A 17,193-nucleotide genomic window follows, 5' to 3' on the forward strand; every position below is an offset into this window, starting at 1 on the left:
TCTTTTTATATGAGCTTTTAAGGAAGTGTTTTGGGACAAAATGTACTACTTCCAGGTGATTTCTAGAGCGAAATCAAGGCACTTAGAAAAGCAGCAGTACTGGCTGCATGCGACATACAGGTTCTCTCCTGTGTCCAGCCAGGTGAGGGGAGGAGGGAGTCACTTGCAGTTCCTGCTCTTGCCTCTTCCTCTAGCCCCACGTGCTTAATAGAGCAGAACGAATCCTTCCACCCTACTCACTAAAGTTAGAAGCACGGGTCACTGGGGTTTAACAGTTTTGTCTAAATAACTCATGGCTTTTCATTAAGTGACAAGTGTAGTGCAGTTCAAGGGTTATTTGTGAAAGCCGTTCTCATTCTCCTGGTCTTTACAAGCACAAAGATGTGATTACAGCACTAAATACAAACATAAAGACTTTATTGAATGCTGCTCAATTCCCCAAAGATCTTTCATTACAAAAGTTTTCCACACAACTGCAATTTAAGAGATTGGAATGGTACTCTGATAAAAGATGTGAAAAATATTTGATCAAGTAAAACAGACAAGACTTCTATAGTCAGCTTTCCACCTTTAAAAAGCAGACTGCATTTTCTTTAAATAAAACAAGGAACTAGTTACTGACAGCCTTCCTGCTGCACTAAAAAAAAAAATCCCAATTTTGGTCTCGCTCTTCAGTCCACAAGGTGCTAAAACTAATGCAGAGGTGTCCGAGATCGTCTCTAGAATGACACTACTCTGCAGGGAGTCCTTGGGCTGACCAGGAGCATCATTGATGGGCTCTCTAAAGGAAGCTCCATCCTCAGCTATAGCAGGAGGAAATCTTGGAGTAGGCCCAGGACCAACAGGCAGTGGGAATTGGGTAGAGGCACTCACCAAGCGGCAGGCAGATGCACGGACCATCCTGACCTGATCAAGCTGACTTTTTTTCCTTTTCCTACTTTGCCTCATGCTAATGTGAACTTGCACGTAAATCTAAATCTGAATTCAATCACAAATTCAAGAACAGCACCATGTGAGAGTTCCTTTCAAGGCTGTAAGGGGCACATACTGCATTTTTCACGTTACTGGTAACGTACCTTGGTTTTATTTGAGAAAATACAGCACAACTAGAAGCCTTTTCTATATTCTTAACCAAAGTATGCAGCGATGTGAAAAGCACATATAAAACAAGGAAAAAATGTACATAGCAAACTATACCACCTATGTGCAACACAATCAAAAATTCAAGTCATAATTCTCACCACTCCCGTAATTATTTCACTCATTAAAGGATGATAATTCAGTTCTATGAAACGCTGGAAGTGACAGTATATCAATAATTAGACAAATTTACAATATGCTGTGGTAATGACATCACGTAACTGCTGTATTTAAATTCAAATCTTTTCATTTACATTGTGCCAGAGAAAAAGCTGGCTGTTTATATACTGATGAGGTTTATTTTGCAAATTCTTAGATATTTCAAAAGGGTACAAAAAAAAGTATGTCTGCCGAGTAGAGGTTGTCATTTCTTTTATTTGGCACTTGTACTGTGTGCGTTTAGCACATTGTGAGTGCTGTTCTGCTTTTCTGCCATAGCCTTCTTAAGCTTTAACTCCTCTAGCTTTCTCCACAACTCTTCACGTTCCAATTCTTTCTTTTTCTCTCTGTAGGAAAGAGCGAAGTATCAATTTCAGATGTGTTTTTAAGTGCAATGTGGAGATGCAGGTACCTAAAGCAACCGTGTTCTTCTACACCTAGTAATTCATAGCGTAAGTTCTTCCCCAAAGCTATTTTGAGGCAATCACAGTTTGCTCTATTAAAAAGTGAACGTACAAATTAGTAAAGGTTAGAGGTAAAACAGTAACTTTGCTCCAACTCAAACAATTGCTGTAGCATGGTTTTGCACAGATGACTACAGTTCTAAGGAAGTTCTTTATCATGTGCAAACAAGTAAGAAACAAGAGCGTTTTGGAGTGGTGGAAGCACAACTGTTGAAAGGAGCCTTAGCGTGTGCTTTCAGCCGGCCTAGGACCACGTACACCCTGCTCCAGCAGTACGGTTTAGTAGGTTAGTAGGATACGGGAGGCCTTGGCTGAGCTACAAAGCATTTTCCAGCGGAGCTTTCTCCAGACAGCGCAGCCCCCTGCAGCAGCAGCTGAGCCCGGTTCCCCCACCCGAGACGGAGCACTCCATGCCAGGCAGGAGCAACGCCAGGGGCATTCCTGCGCTGTGCACCCCGGGGCTTCAGCGCCGGCCACGGCGCTGCCACACACCTGCACGATGGGTGCCTCTTACTCAAGTGACAGCCTGCAGCCAGGAGCAAACATTCAGCCAGCGCTTCCACTACGGCACCCCTCAGCCACCACCATTAAGTTCTGCTTGTCAGCTGGTACATGTTAGGTACGTATTCATAACACACATTTGGACGAAATAATCAGTACCTTTGCCTTTCTGCTTTGTATGAGTTTGTAAGATCATCAAAAAGCTTGCCGTTCATTTCCATCAGGGTTTTCAGCACGTTATATACCAGTGCCACAATAGTTCTGGAATGGAAGAAGTACAACCATTAGAATTACTCAACGCAAAATAAACTTCAGTAAAATAGTATTCAATTTCCTTTTTGGACTCTGAACTTTGTATTTAAGACACTACTGTAAGGTTAATCAGTTTTTGAAACAAAAATCTACTATAATTTCCTCTGTAAATTAACAAAATGCATATCCAAACTCTTCTTTTTGAAAGGGCTATTTAACTTTAAATTTCCAACTCTTATAATCATACAGGCTATAATTATCGGTACAGTGGCTGTACTATAAAGCCATTCAGTTATGTTACGTGTTTAACAAGCTGAATTCTAACAACAATTTTGCAATACTTAAGTAATAAAACATGAGAGTCTAGAAAAATAAAACTCCTGCCTAACAAGTTTAAGTTTGGGCAAAAGAATGCAGTGGAGGAATCACAGCTGCACAGTCTAATACAGCAGCTAGAAGCTCTGCCAGAACACTTAAGGGCAGCAGACAGTTCTGCTGCACAGGAGTGTCATAAGAAGATCAAATGGTTGTTTCAGATACCATGGCATCTTCAAGAAACTGAACAGCTAGAACAATACTGGCTGTGTCTTATGTGGCTGTCAGTATTTCCACTTTAGTTATCATTCTTTCTTCTGACTCTTTTTGTGAAGGTATTATTATTTCAATAATTTATCTTAGGTAAGTGTAATGTTCATCTCCTTTAAGCCTACTCTTAATAATTACGCACAGCAATGTAGAAATTGCAATGAAATTAAACATTAAAAAGGTGCCTATCTTCAAACTTATCACTTAGCAAAAAAGCACGTAAGCTGTCTTCCCCCTCTTTCCCCTCCCTAGCAGTTCACCTTCACACAGCAGTATTGATTGTAAGGCTGTAGAGCAGGGGTGCCATGCGGTCATCACCTTGAAAAACGAGTGAAAGAAAAATCTAAGGAAGTAACCAAAGTATACTCTGTCCATTGTGGCACTAGGAAGTCTCTCTACTATTCATCAGAGGCTTTACGCTCATTCAAAATGCACGATACATTTAGTCTGTCTACACACTTTTTTGAACATTGGCATTCACGTGGTTTAAAGACAAAAGCTTATTTAGGTTATTGGTTTTCTGAGAGGAAAAGCTTGGTTTTAAGTGAGTAGTTAAGGCCATGGTGGACAGATGATAGATAAAAGTATGTTTCTTTACACTCTGAAACCAATTAAAAGAGTTATACTTTCTACCCCCAAACTTCCTGGTCCTCAAGGGATACAGTTATCTTGTGTCTTTCATGTCCTTCCTGAAGTAAAGGGCAACTTCTGGCCATGGCTAGGGAAAGAACGTTCTTCAGATTTGTTGAGACCTGAAGTATTATTAGTGCTCCAAGAATTAGTTCTCCAAAATTTATATTCAGTCTCAGCTGGTATGTTTGCAACAAGACACGCCATCTAGATAAATTCAGAATAATTTCAGAGTCTCTGAGGACTTAAATAGGGTATCTGATTTGCTTCAAAGTTGCAGAAGGCTCCTGCCTACCTTGCCTTTTGCCTGTACGAACTTTACATTCTGCAGATTTGACTTGCAGCTCAGTTTAGGTTGCTGGACACAGCCAAACTTTGCATTTTAGTATTTCAGTGTCATTACTGTTTCTTTTAAACAGGAAATAGAAATACTAACAACTTGTGGAATTAAATATAAAACGAAGCAGTAACTCGTTCTTATTGCTACCATCCTTTACAGTGGCAGGCACTGCTTTTGTATGATAGGATCTTTTCGCCTTCTTGTCTTGGCAGGCAGCAAAAATTACTTACACAGTCACTGACAGAATTTATCTGAAGTAGTAAAGGACATCAAAGCACAACTGTAGCAGAAGCATCACTTGAGAAGTTGTTTTAGTCTAAGTAATATTAATTTGCTTTTCAGCCAACACATAAGATCAAGTGTAATTAGAATATCAAGACCACCATCCAGTTGCCTCCTGTGTTTTCAGTAAATTCCAATTCTGCATCATAACAATGCAGAACAGTGAAAGGGTAATATTGCTGAAAAGGGCATCCATTTTAGCACCCATAATCTCATTGATTTCATCTGATTTAAGTCAAAAGGAAGACATGTTTACAAGCTTAAGATCTAAACTCGAAAGAGTAGAATAAAAAAAAATATTTATGGTACTATAGATAGTTAAACATTACATACGGATTCCAGTGTTCTTTGGAGATCTTGTATAAACTGCCAAACATAATTGGTAGAATTTTATCAATGTTCTCCTCAATCAGACTAAGAATATATTCATTATTCCAGAAGTACAAAGCTCTTTCTGCAACCTGAAATAGAAAGTTTAGGGGTCAAAAAAAACCCACAAAATAAATTACTACAAGTTATTTTTGATGTTTTTTTCTTTTTTACCTGAAAATGTGAACTTGACACACACTTGGATATTTGCTTAAATAAAGGCTCTTCTATTTTTTTGAATTGTGTCGGTTCTATTACGTCTAAGATTTCTTCAATTTCACCTAAAAACATCACCTGTTGGTATAAACGAAATACATCAAAAAGTATGAGAATGTTTTACATCACCAGTGTAAACAAACAAAATGCAGCTCAGACATTAGTCATGAATCCTGCAAAGAACAATGTACGTAATTGCAATTGCGTTAGACATCCACTTATTTATTTATTTTCAGTGTGAAAGAAGTCAATCATCAGGTTCAGCTACCTGGTTACAGCTCCCGTTGTGGAATTGTTCTTTTGTGTAATTGCTCTAAACACTTAACAGAGCTGCTTTTGCAGAATATTTTTCTTCACAGTTAAAAAGATGCTAGAACATTTTATTTCTTCACAAATTGCTGCAGAGGTTACCTTTACTTGAGATCTCCAGAGTAGCTTCTGTAGTAGTAAATAGTTAATATCTGATTTAAATTACAACTTGCAGAACACTAGGTAGGTGGCATAAAAAAATTCAATACCACTCAAACAGGGACAACAGAGTTAAAGAACCCCACTTGTCAAGAGCTATCGGGGGGAGATCTGGTGCCATGAGTCATACTCCTGAGTGTACTCATTTTAATTACATAGAAGACAGACAACCAGAAAAAAAATAAATTTCCCAAGACCATTTAAACTTATTTTCATGCTATGGAGAAAGAACATACGCATGCTTTATCAGCAACTGAGCTACCGAGTAGAAGTCTATGTCTGGGTCATGTTGCAGATGACAAACCCCAACCTACTAGTGTAACTAGTAAAACACTTCTCACCCAGAAAATCTTTCTCTATGCAGTATCTCAATTAGAATGTAACTTTTAACATAGTTTTTAACATAGTAGCACAATAGTAAGAACTGACATTAAAAAATGGCAGAGCTGCCCGGCAAAGGTGAGCACTCTTCAGTTTCAAGAACTGCACGTTTTCAGCAAGATCTCTTGAAAAGCACAGCAGAGGTAAGATGTATGAACCTGACATGCGGTGTTTTACATAACAGCAGACAAGAAACTTGTACAAGACAAAACCAACCTCTTTCTGACTGCAAGTTTTTGGCCAAAATTTGAGCAGTCCTCTGATTACCTATATGAAAAATACAAAAAAGTTAAAACCAGAACAAGCTTCTATTACATATTTTATATAATTTAAAAATGAACAACTAAATAAAATATGAATTTGCTTTTCCCTATCCAGAGGTTCAATAAAAACTTTGTTGCCTTATTTAAACATTTATCTTGTTTTGGTTATCAGAATAATATAAACCTTATCAAAAGTCTTTGATTATCCATTCCCACTCCACTCCCACCTCACATTAATTGATATCATGTTGATAACATCAAAGCATCACAAAATGAAGTTAAATCTCCTGTAGCTAGACAGCCCAGCATATTTTTCTCCTGATCTATGTGTTGGGGAGCACCTGTCTTGGTTTTGAAGCCCAAGAGCAAGCAGCGTACACTGACTGCACAAACAGGGTTATACAGAGGAGCCCTGTCCTCTACCACGTCCTTTTTTCTTCTTTAATTTGAAGTGTGACAGACTGGAAACTCGAAATGATATGAACTTACAGAGAAAATAGTTTCCAGTATCTACACTGGAAACTATCACATGTAAGACTAGAAAAAACCCTTCAGGAAACTGAATTAGAAAGCACAGCTCCTAAGAGGGGCAAGGTGGAGGAGGAGGGAAACAGGGAAACAACAACAAACAAAAAGACTGGAGGCCCGTTTCCTAGAAACAAACATCTGACACGGCATCTAAATTACAAAATTAATGCTGGCTAAAAAAAGCCATAACTGCATGTTTTGGAAGCAGAAACATTCTCCAAGCACTATAAACTTTCATTCTGAGCAAAGGACCTCTGCTTTTATGATATAACAGCACTTAACGGATCATACCCAACCATAAAGCTTACTCAACTACACAAATACTTTCCGTATTTGATTTTTCCCATGTTGATTTTTTCTTCTTTTAACCTTCCCAGCTGGCTTTTTTGTTCACAACGATGTGTACTTTCAAAAGTGACTTTCTGACAGTAATAGGATTTTAAGTGCTCACCAGTTTTGATCCTAGGATACACAAACATTCTGCTTCTACAAAACTGAGTGTCACTTCAGATGAAACCCAGCACGTGAGGAAACCCCAGGCAGCTCACAAACTTATGCTCAAATCCAGAAAAGCAGCAAGTTACATGGGAAGAAGAGCAGATCCCTTACAGAGCCTCAGCCCTGCAGTTGCACCTAGCTGGCGACGTGCCCCAGCCAACCGAACTCCCAACGCCACCATCCCATACCTGATGGAGGAGTGGGTGGCCTGGGGCGGCCCGGACGGGGCCATTTTGCAGCCTGGCCACAAAGACAGAGCTCGCTCCCTGCCCCGCTCCTCTGCTGCTGACCTAGCCTCCTCGCTGCCGGCTCCACGAACACGGCACGGTGAAGTGGGGAGGGTAAACTCTGAGCTCCATTTCCCTAAATGACCCGATCTGGCAGTCCTCTCATCACCTGCTTCCTCTCCCTCAAGGAGTCAGGCTGGCATAAATTAATTACGCTTGTTTGTCTAGATTCACAATTTAAATACACTTTAAGTCTAGGGCCACTTTTTGTTGTCGTTAATTAGCTCGTAACTGAATGGCTGTTACACACTACTGAGATTTTGTATTTTTGAAGAACAAATCGGAACATTTACAGGTGCAATAGCTCATTCTGTCAACACCTTCCCTGCTCCCCAAAACAATGCAAGAAAGCCAAAAAATGTCAGATGGCTGCATTTGCCAAAGGAAAGCTGTGAGAACCTACCATACATCTCTTAACTGGAGCATGAATTTCCTGGTCTTGGAAGCACAAAACTGGGTTAGCTACAACAGCCCAGTTTCCAGCACTCGGTAATGAGTGCCAAATGTGCTTCACTACATAGACTCACATTCTCAACTGAACTTGACAAAGAAATAACATGTTCTTAGCATAGAAGTGCAGACCTCAACAACATACCTAATCCTTGCTCTTTAGAGGAAGGATCAGTTTCCAGCTTGACCATGCTTTCACATTAAAAAAGCTGATACCTGCACATTTAAGTTCAAAGATTTTATTCCAAGAAATACATGAATGCAGATCTGAAATCTTACTGCTCTTACTACACGATGCACACGATTAATATTGTTCCCTGGGCTACAAAATTCCTATAAAGTTGACTTACAGCAGCAGACACCTGCTAGACAGCTTATGCACCAGGGCTGCACGTTTAGCCTGATTCTCATGATATGAAATCTCTTCGATGTAAAGGCTATGGCACTTAGCAGGGTTAGGTAATGAGCTCCTCTTGTCAGTTCTGCAAACATCAGGACTGACCTAAGGCAGACTACCATAGTTAGAAGAGCTCGGACTGAATGTCCTCTAAATTGAGCCTGAGTGACAATTCCTGCCAGAAAAATAACTGTGAGGTACTCATGAAGATAGCCTTCTGATGGAGTGCTTAAAATACTACTTGACCTGAAGCCAAATAAAAAAAATACAATGCTATTTCACCAGTTGCCCCATCAAATTTCAAGACTTATATTTCAAGCATTTCAGAAAGTTTCTTAAAGCTTCACTTACTATCATATTCTAACTTTTACTGCTCTTATAGCAAAACAGGTTTTATAAATGTTCAAATTAATGACCAGGGCAAGCACAGGTCTCATGTCTTCTCCATTCCGAATTCATCTTTACTGTTGAAGAGGTGACCAGAATTGTAAGCTATGACCCAGGTGAAGTCTCAGAGTTGTACTGTGGCACTCCTACGTCAGTAAGACCTGCCTTCCCCCTGCAGAGTTTGGGCTTGGAGCTTGTATCACAGTTCTGTAAATTCACATCAGGACTTTGCCATGTTGTCACTTCATTCAGCCTTGCAGGTTTTTATGTAATGTTATATGCTTGCTGCTCATATGTCAACTTTAACTGCAGAAGTACCTGGATTGTTTTATCCTTTGGCTTAAGGAACTGAGCTTACACAATTCCTTTCTCCTCACCCTATCCAACAAAATCGGCTTATTGACCAGTTAAGCTGGCAACGCTGCATTGCAGTGGGGAGGAAGGCTCTTCAAGCAGACAGGACAAATTTATAGATGGTCAGGCCTACTTCCACCACCTACAAAATAACTTCTTTTCTGATGAGGAACACCAACACTAAGCGACCCTGCAGAAAACAAGCTTCCACTGAGAAGTTGGTGAAGATTAACATTGTTTAAGAAAAAACAAATCACAAAAGCTCTTCACTTTTCTGTCACAGAAAGTGATGAAGTGTTTAAATTCCAACATATCCCTAACGGAGTGACATCAGATTGTCAAACTAACAGTTTCTCTTTGAGCTGGTCTGATACTAGTCTGTTTCCCCATGAGCTGCTGTGCTGCCCTGCCTGCATTCTTCTTTATGGGCATTGCCAAACTACTTGCACAAAGCACTGCAATCCCCTTTCTGGCTGAGCTGCCGATGCATGGCGTGGGAGATTCAGCCTGGCAAAAGCCTCTGATGCCTGAAGCACCTGTACTATAACTGTCAAGAGGCACCCCAGTAACTGAGAGGACAGAACAGAAACATCACATTGGGAATGTCAGGGCCTTTCTGTCTAAATAAAGTGCTGTTACTCTTTCTCACTTTTATTTTCTGACTGTGTTTTCCCTGAAAATTTTCAAATTTATGCTAGGCACAAGCCATCAGCACCAAAAACATTGAAATTTTAGTTGTTACCAGGAGGGAGTACAGTTGTTACATAAGATCTTATATAAGGTAATTCGCATGATCTCAGTGGTTCAAATTTTTATTTAAATTTGTGCTCCATCTTGGAGATGGACTAAGAGAGAACTGCACTTTCAAACCCAGGACTTTCTTAACAACTGTCCTAGATTTAACTATTATTTTTCTTTCCCCCAAATGCCTATGGATCATTAATCAAGATATCACAGATAACACTGCTGTGCAGTTCCAATGAGCTGCAGTGAAATACTACATTGAAATTAAAAATAGAAAAATATTCAACTGAAAAAACACTTACAGGCTCTGTTAAAGTTGTATCTTTTTCCAGGAACTGTACAACACAATAGGCGAGCTAGAATGTAATTCATATGGTTATTTAGTTTAAACAGACACTGTTTAGACATTGCAGCAAAACTAAATATCCCGACTTATAATGGAAGCACTTCAGATGAGGAAGAAGGTACAAAAAACCCCAACCCAAACACCCTAGAACAGCCATTTAAAGTTCTTCCAAACTAAACAAAATAGCAATTAAAACAGCAAGATATACAAGCTAGCTGTATCTTACAAAAACTTCCTGCATACCAAAAATCTTCAATTTTATCATCTTAGAAGACAATCACTTTAAAACTTGACAGTACTTCCTTAACTCAGATCCATTATCTAGACAGGTTTTCCTCACCTTCAGTTCCTGTATTAACATTACACTGTGAATAAGGTAGGATTTTCAAACATCTATTTTGGGGGACAAAGTTGATACTTTCATTCAGAAGAAAAGCTTTAAAACAACTTTGACTGAACACACATTACTCGAATAATAGGTGTCAAAATTCAGCAGTAAGATTACATGTGAAAGGATGTTTGCCTATCCCAAGAGCTCAGATCCAGCTGAGGATCCTGTCCCCAGCAGTGGCCAGTAACAGACACTGGTGGAAGAGTGCAGGCAGTGCAGGAAGCATAAGGAGACTAAGTCACAAGCATGCTCTCCTGGCCCAGGCCAAAGTGTGATATTGTATGTTACATAATTACTTACATTTACCTATTGTTTAGTTACTTAGCACACAGTTAAGTAACAAAACAAGCACAGCTCTGCCATGCACAGAACCATATGCTAATCCTATTGCTGAAGCAGTTAAAACCCTAGATTCCATTACGACTGAAATGGGGAAATCACAGTATGTTTCATCTCGCAACATAAATCAGAGACAAAATTATTTACGGGCATTGCATACATATTTCCATACTTAACATGTCTGAAATCAAGCATTACCTCTCAATTTTTTTTGAATCTGTTATCCCAAAAGAGGTAATTACAATGCTGTAATTACAACAAGCCTAACTTACCGCTCCTACCCTCAGGATAAGGATGTGTATGCATGGACCCAAAAAAGAACACAGCACACATGAATCTCAAAATCCCATTAAAGTGTTCCTGTGCAATATATCTATTGTTCAAAGACACAAAGGCTCAATCTTAAGCCAGCTTTAAGACTTTAAGAGCAGGCTAAATTGTGCTGTAGCAACAAAGCAATGGGCCACTCCTGACTGTGAAGTAGGCTCAGTGCTGGTTTCCGGATAACACACAGCCAGAAATATACAGTGACAAAACTGCTCCTTCGTTTCCAAGTGCTATTTGGTACATGGCACTGGTGGTTTATCAAGGGATAGGTGAATAGCCTGGCCAGCAAACCAAATGCTACTTTAAAGCACCCAGTACAGCCGAGTTTATAGGACCCTTCCAGGTACCAATGGCCCAGATTAATCATAGTACAGAAAAAAGGCTATAGCTTGCTGTACTATCTATCAATGAGAATACCTTTGGCATATGACGGGTCCCTTTCATATCACTGACTCATTCCATGGAGCAGCCTATCGCACAGTAATAAATCACAAAGACAAGTGATTTAATTAAATTAGTTCCTAACTCTCATATAAAGTTTTAACTGAGCTCTTGTCTTGATCCTGTTTGTAGGCTATATAGTCATAATGATTTCACTTCATTAGAAGCTCATTTCCTTGTATCTTTTGTCTATAAAGGAGCTATATTAGCAAGCTAAGTTAACAAAGCAAATTTTTAATTAGCCACAGCAGAATTACTTGCGAGTTTTCATCAAATATATTCAATACTCAAGTGCCATATGTCTGGAAAGCATATACATTATTCCTTCAGTAAGATGATGAACGTCTGTGCTAAGTATAAGAATGGAAGTCAAATGAATAACTGCAACATTTTGACAGCATGTCATGGATCTACATAATTTCTGGCTGATCTGGAGAGCTATTAAGCATTTCTGCCATTTATATCCAACACCCTTCCCCTCCCTTCAGTCACTGGAATTTTAGAAATAAAAAAGCACTTCTGAAATAAGCACCTGGCCATACTCAAGGTTCCTTTATACACAGCGTTTAAGTTACATACACAAAGTAGCAATGGAACAAGGTCCTGGGATTAAAGTGTGACTGAGTAGCAAACCACAAAAACTTCAGTTGATGTAACTTCGAATTGCTGTTACATTCTATCGTTTTGAGATATTTAGCGTAATATTAAAAATTAACATTTAGACAAGATATGTAAGATCTTAAAAATAAATAGGTATCCGAGATTGCATTTGCAAATACCTCTGAATATTGACATTATAACACATACTGCTTTAAATTTTCATTAGTTTCAAATGCAAATACAGAGAAAACCACAACTCTTAAAAATAGGTAAAAGCTTACCTGTGCATGAAACAAAGCTAATCCCTTTGCAGTATGCATGGGAATCAGAACTTTCATAAGGAACTGTTTGTGTTCTGCTTTCAGTGGCAGTGCAAAACCATTGATAATACTGAAAACATGAAGAAGTAGGATTTATTTTTATTTTAAAAAAAGGCACCACCATCACCACCACCAAAAACAACACATTTTTTTCTTATCAATAAATCGAGAATTCCTGTAAATTAAACCTGATAATTATGAAGCCATAAATTAACTTTACATATGCACAATCTCTGAAGTGTTGGCATCATGCAAGTCTGGCCTCTTGGTAGGAACACAAGAGAACCACAGTAGACGTCCAATAATACTCTTCAGATGAGGCTGAAGTATTTTTATCATGACCTCCACTGGACAAAATAATCTACAGTAAGTCTTGCTGTTTAATGGTAAAGCTTACACACATCAGGAAGCGGATTCATTTTGCACAGAATCACTTAAGACAACTTGCCTTGCAGGAGAAAAAAAATAGACGGTATATAATTTTTATGCTATTTTAACATTGCAGTTTGGACACTTATTCTGAGATTGTCGAACAACTTTTCTATACAAAAATGAAGTTAAAAAGTTGTCACTAACTCAATCTTCTTTTAAGAGTCAGTTGTAGAACAGCAGTCCTTCAGGAGGTTGTTTTTTTTGGTGTGTGTGTGGTTTTTTTTTCCTCTAGATTTTAGATTAATTTGAGAAAACAGTATCCCTTTCACTTGATTTTCATTATGATTTTTTCCATGATACTTGCACGGTCTTTGAATTTTTAGTAAGGCAGTAATATTTATAAAGTTTTCTACTGTGAATATATCAGTGACAGTTTTAGAAAACTAGTAAAATGCTACCACAAAGAACTTAAGAAGTAAAAATGAAATTAGTGAATTAATGGCAAAAATGGTAACTAAAACGCTTACAAGGCTTTCCTGAATATAATTTAAACAAAACCAGCCTGCTGAAGATTAAAGCATTTTATTCAATGTGAGGTGAAAAGTAAACATTCGTTGTCTGAGTCAAAGAACATGTCCTTTATTGGATATATTCTTCACAAGCAAGGACTCTTGAGAAATATTTTGCCTGTCATCTTTAAAACTTGTACTGAAAAAGAACAATTTATACTCGATATCCTAATTTTATATTCACATGGTAACTAAGACAGTATTAGATTATATCAGTGACTGCACTTTATCACTCATTACTATACTCCTCCCTTTCCCATTTCCAAAGCAAGAAAGCTGAAGCAAACACCCACAATAACACTTCATATTTTTTCTGTCAGATCAAACTTACCTTCCTAATATCTCAAGAAGTTCAGCAACACCATTGAAGTGCTCTGTTTCATATATAAACCTGTTATGAAAAGAGACAAAAATTGAAAGATAGATTCAAAAAAAAAAGTCTTTAACAAATTTTAGATATTTGAAAGCCTGATGACAGATCAAAACCAGGTCTTTTCATTCAAGAACAAATCACTGCAGTCACAGACCATGAAGGTAATATAAAATATTGCTCAACCTAGACAGACATACAGCCAGACAGAGCATACCTGAGGAAAATGTTGTTAATCTGTTTCCTGATGAATGCTCGTAAACCAAGGAATTTTCCATAAATTCGATGAAGAACTGTCTTTAGGAAATCACGTTCTCGTGGGTCTTCACTATCAAAGAGCTCCAATAACTTTAAAAATTAAATTGAAATTTATTACTTTTAGAAGACTTAAATTTTGCCATGCTACTAACCAATTTGAGCTTTATCTTGAACTTACAAGTTTGCATTAGAAAAAATAGAATCAGTTTGACCTAAAATTTTGTTTGGATGTCCAATGTTACTTTCAAAATTAGACTTTTAATAAAGCTGTTTTTTTTTTTTAATAAGCAAACCTAGCAGCTTCGTTTCAGTCATATCAAAAAGCCTGTATACAACAGACATGAACAAAGCTATTCCAACAATTACACTATCAAAATAAAAATGAAATTTTAAGAATGAGATTATCAAGTTTTAGGTAAGTGGTTTAGGTAAGTGGTCTTTAAGATATAAGAATGAATTAAATTTGTGTCATATATTTACAATTTCTTAATTAAAATCCTGTAATACTGCTTTCAATAAGCTACTCACGTCTTCAAGGTTAAGCAAACCCATAATTCTTTGCAGAATCATTTTGTAAGACAAGTCTATGATAAGAATCATGCACATTTCCCCAGGGGAAGAAGAGGGATACATATGTTTAACAGAATGATAATGCATTAAAAATGGGCTAGGGGTGGGGGTGGGAAATCACAGCAAGTAGAAGTTGGTTCATTTCTGTCTGAATCTAACAGTGTTCCCCCGTCTCCTTTTATCTAAACACCTCCCCACCCCTCTACCCCCTGTACCCCATTTTCTTCTTATTGATTCTGGGTGATGATCATGTTTGGTATTGTTCCTATACAAGGAAATTTCAACATTCAAGATTTAATAAGAAACCATTACAAAAATCTAAATTCATAAGAATTAAGCATAAGGTAATGAAATCAACCGATTCTCTAAAACAGACTAAATGTCCCAATAAGCTAAACTAGCAAGACTTCCCACACACTTTTGCTTGTGGAAGGTTTTCCAAGGATACAGAAAAGACCACACTCTTGAAGACATCAAAAGATATTCCAATCCCATTACAGGCCACTACTTTATTGTTGTTTTTTTTTCCTCCTGTTTGTCCAAGTAAGAGCATATTTAGAAATACTAGCTGTGCTAAATAAGTTAGTAACTTATCTCAAGTAATCACTACAGCCTCCTGCTCAGTCCAGGTCTACAAGCTTAGGTATGTCTACACCAACCAGCAACAGACACTGGAAACAGCTGTTCAAGAAGTTTGCTCGGGCTCATTTCATTTTTACATTTAGAAGGAATTTCTCAGGGCCGCTATCCCACTTTTTCTCCCATATATAGCTTTCTGAGCATTACGCTGTCTTTCCTGTACTCTAAAGATCACATGAAAACATCAGGAACTGAAATTCTGCAACATGGCTCCTAAGAACCACGGTCCAATTAGTAAATTGGATTTCCACGGCCAGTAGGTCAGCAGCAGCTTCAGCCTTGAATTTTGTGTGCAAGTTGAACAAAACAGAGAAGGGAACGCCTATAAACAAGAACAGTAAAACCAAACAAGCGGAAATATAAACAGTCACTGAAGGTGAGAAGGGGAAGTGTCCATCTATGTTGTTATTTTTCATTGCTGTACTCTGATGGCTTGCCAGCACTCAAGCTTTTCCTTGAAAAAATGAGTATTTTGACATGGTAAAAATCCCCACTGACGTAATATGGGACAAAAATTGTTACTGTATCATACAGCCTTGACGAGTTATATTTACTGTCTCACTTAACTTTCTTGCTCATAGTTACTTTGCGTGGTGAAACAATTTTCCATGTTTTTCCTATGTATATTCTTACTTGATTTTCCCTCCATGTTTAACACATGATAGTATGAGAATGACACTATTCAGTAACAACAGGTGCTGGAACACATTTCATATACAGTAAGTTAGTTATTCACAGGAAAAACAATTCTGCTCTAAGTTTTCCCAGTATAAACCTCTATGAAAAAAACAAACAAAAAGGCACTACAAAGCACTAAAACAGTTTAATTGGCCCACTGTTGATTTGACTGGAAATAAATTACAAATCATTACAAGCACAACTTGTATTCACAAAATACAAAATACAAAAATCTTGTATTGCAAAGCACTGAGGATACCACCTGAAAACAGTGTTCCTGAAGTCGCTAATTACATATAGCCTGTGCGATATGAAGTGCTGTTCATTTAGTGTTTGGCAGAAATCATTGTTGGAACAACTAAGGTTTAACCCAGTATCAAAACAGAAGCTTTACTATCTCCTTAGTGTACAATCAGCAGGTAAGTTAAATCTGAGAGGAGATCTTTGAATCTAAGATAGGAAACCTCTCTACTCACCTGCTGTACAAATCTCTGGTCAATGTATCTCTTTGCAATGCTAGGCTGAAAATCCGGGCTCTCCAAAAATCTTAGGAAAAATTCATACACCAACTACAAACATTAAAATGAAAATTTTGAACAAGTTAATAAGCACACCATAATACAGATTTTATACCCCACCCAAGTCAGTGGGACTATTTGCATACATAAAAGGTATAAAAAGGAAACTGAGGTCTAACACATCACTGCTTAATCATGGCCTCTAGTGGAATTTACTGTAAGAATGTATCAAGAACATTTTAACTCTCAGAAGAGAGAAAGCTTAATAAATAATTTACTGAAGATATCACTGTAACACAAAAATCAAGTGAAAGATCTAAGTATTACTCAAATTCACACTTCCTACTATATTAAGAACATATTATGTAGAAATAAGTTATCCAACACTTATCAACACTGAGGGTAAAGTTAAGTGCTCTAACATTATGTAATTCTGTAAAAACAGATTAAAGAAAGTTTGCTAAGTGCTTCTGAAGCCAGGTTTCAGCTGCAAGCTCCAAAAATGAAAGGTCATTAAAAAGCTGAATGAATACGTAGAAGCTTAACAGTTGGGCTTAGCGTTACATTTCTACATCCTGGGCATTCAATTCAAACAAAAGGACCTTCTGCAGATTTACCTTCAATATCCTTTATATTTTGTAGGACTTATTTCTATTGAGTTCAAGTCCCCATTCGCTATGATCCTGCAAGGCCCACAGATGGAAAGACAGACAGGAGATAGAGACAGCGAGGGCCTGAGGTAGCAGAGAAAGGCATGAAG

At 37.9% G+C, this 17,193-nt stretch overlaps 1 protein-coding gene across 4 annotated transcripts in view; it reads right to left on the reverse strand.

The window, feature by feature from the left end:
* Positions 1-400: 400 nt before the first annotated feature.
* The window catches only part of PPP2R5A (protein phosphatase 2 regulatory subunit B'alpha), a 44,801-nt gene continuing 28,008 nt past the window's right edge, over positions 401-17,193 (reverse strand). For 3 of the 4 annotated variants that reach the window (XM_080586303.1, XM_080586305.1, XM_080586304.1), the window contains 10 exons: positions 16,392-16,484; positions 13,988-14,118; positions 13,732-13,791; positions 12,421-12,529; positions 9,998-10,051; positions 6,004-6,054; positions 4,897-5,016; positions 4,687-4,814; positions 2,424-2,525; positions 401-1,646 (listed from right to left, as the gene is read on the reverse strand). In XM_080586303.1, coding sequence (XP_080442429.1) covers positions 1,514-1,646; positions 2,424-2,525; positions 4,687-4,814; positions 4,897-5,016; positions 6,004-6,054; positions 9,998-10,051; positions 12,421-12,529; positions 13,732-13,791; positions 13,988-14,118; positions 16,392-16,484 — 981 coding nt within the window. In that variant the 3' untranslated portion in view covers positions 401-1,513. Of the gene's footprint in view, positions 1,647-2,423; positions 2,526-3,361; positions 3,420-4,686; positions 4,815-4,896; positions 5,017-6,003; positions 6,055-9,997; positions 10,052-12,420; positions 12,530-13,731; positions 13,792-13,987; positions 14,119-16,391; positions 16,485-17,193 lie in introns of those variants that run through there. The other variant, XR_013948908.1, reaches the window with a different exon arrangement.

The sequence above is a fragment of the Anser brachyrhynchus genome (genome assembly GCF_964034855.1).
Source record: "Anser brachyrhynchus genome assembly, chromosome: 3".
NCBI classification, from domain to species: Eukaryota; Metazoa; Chordata; class Aves; order Anseriformes; family Anatidae; genus Anser; species Anser brachyrhynchus.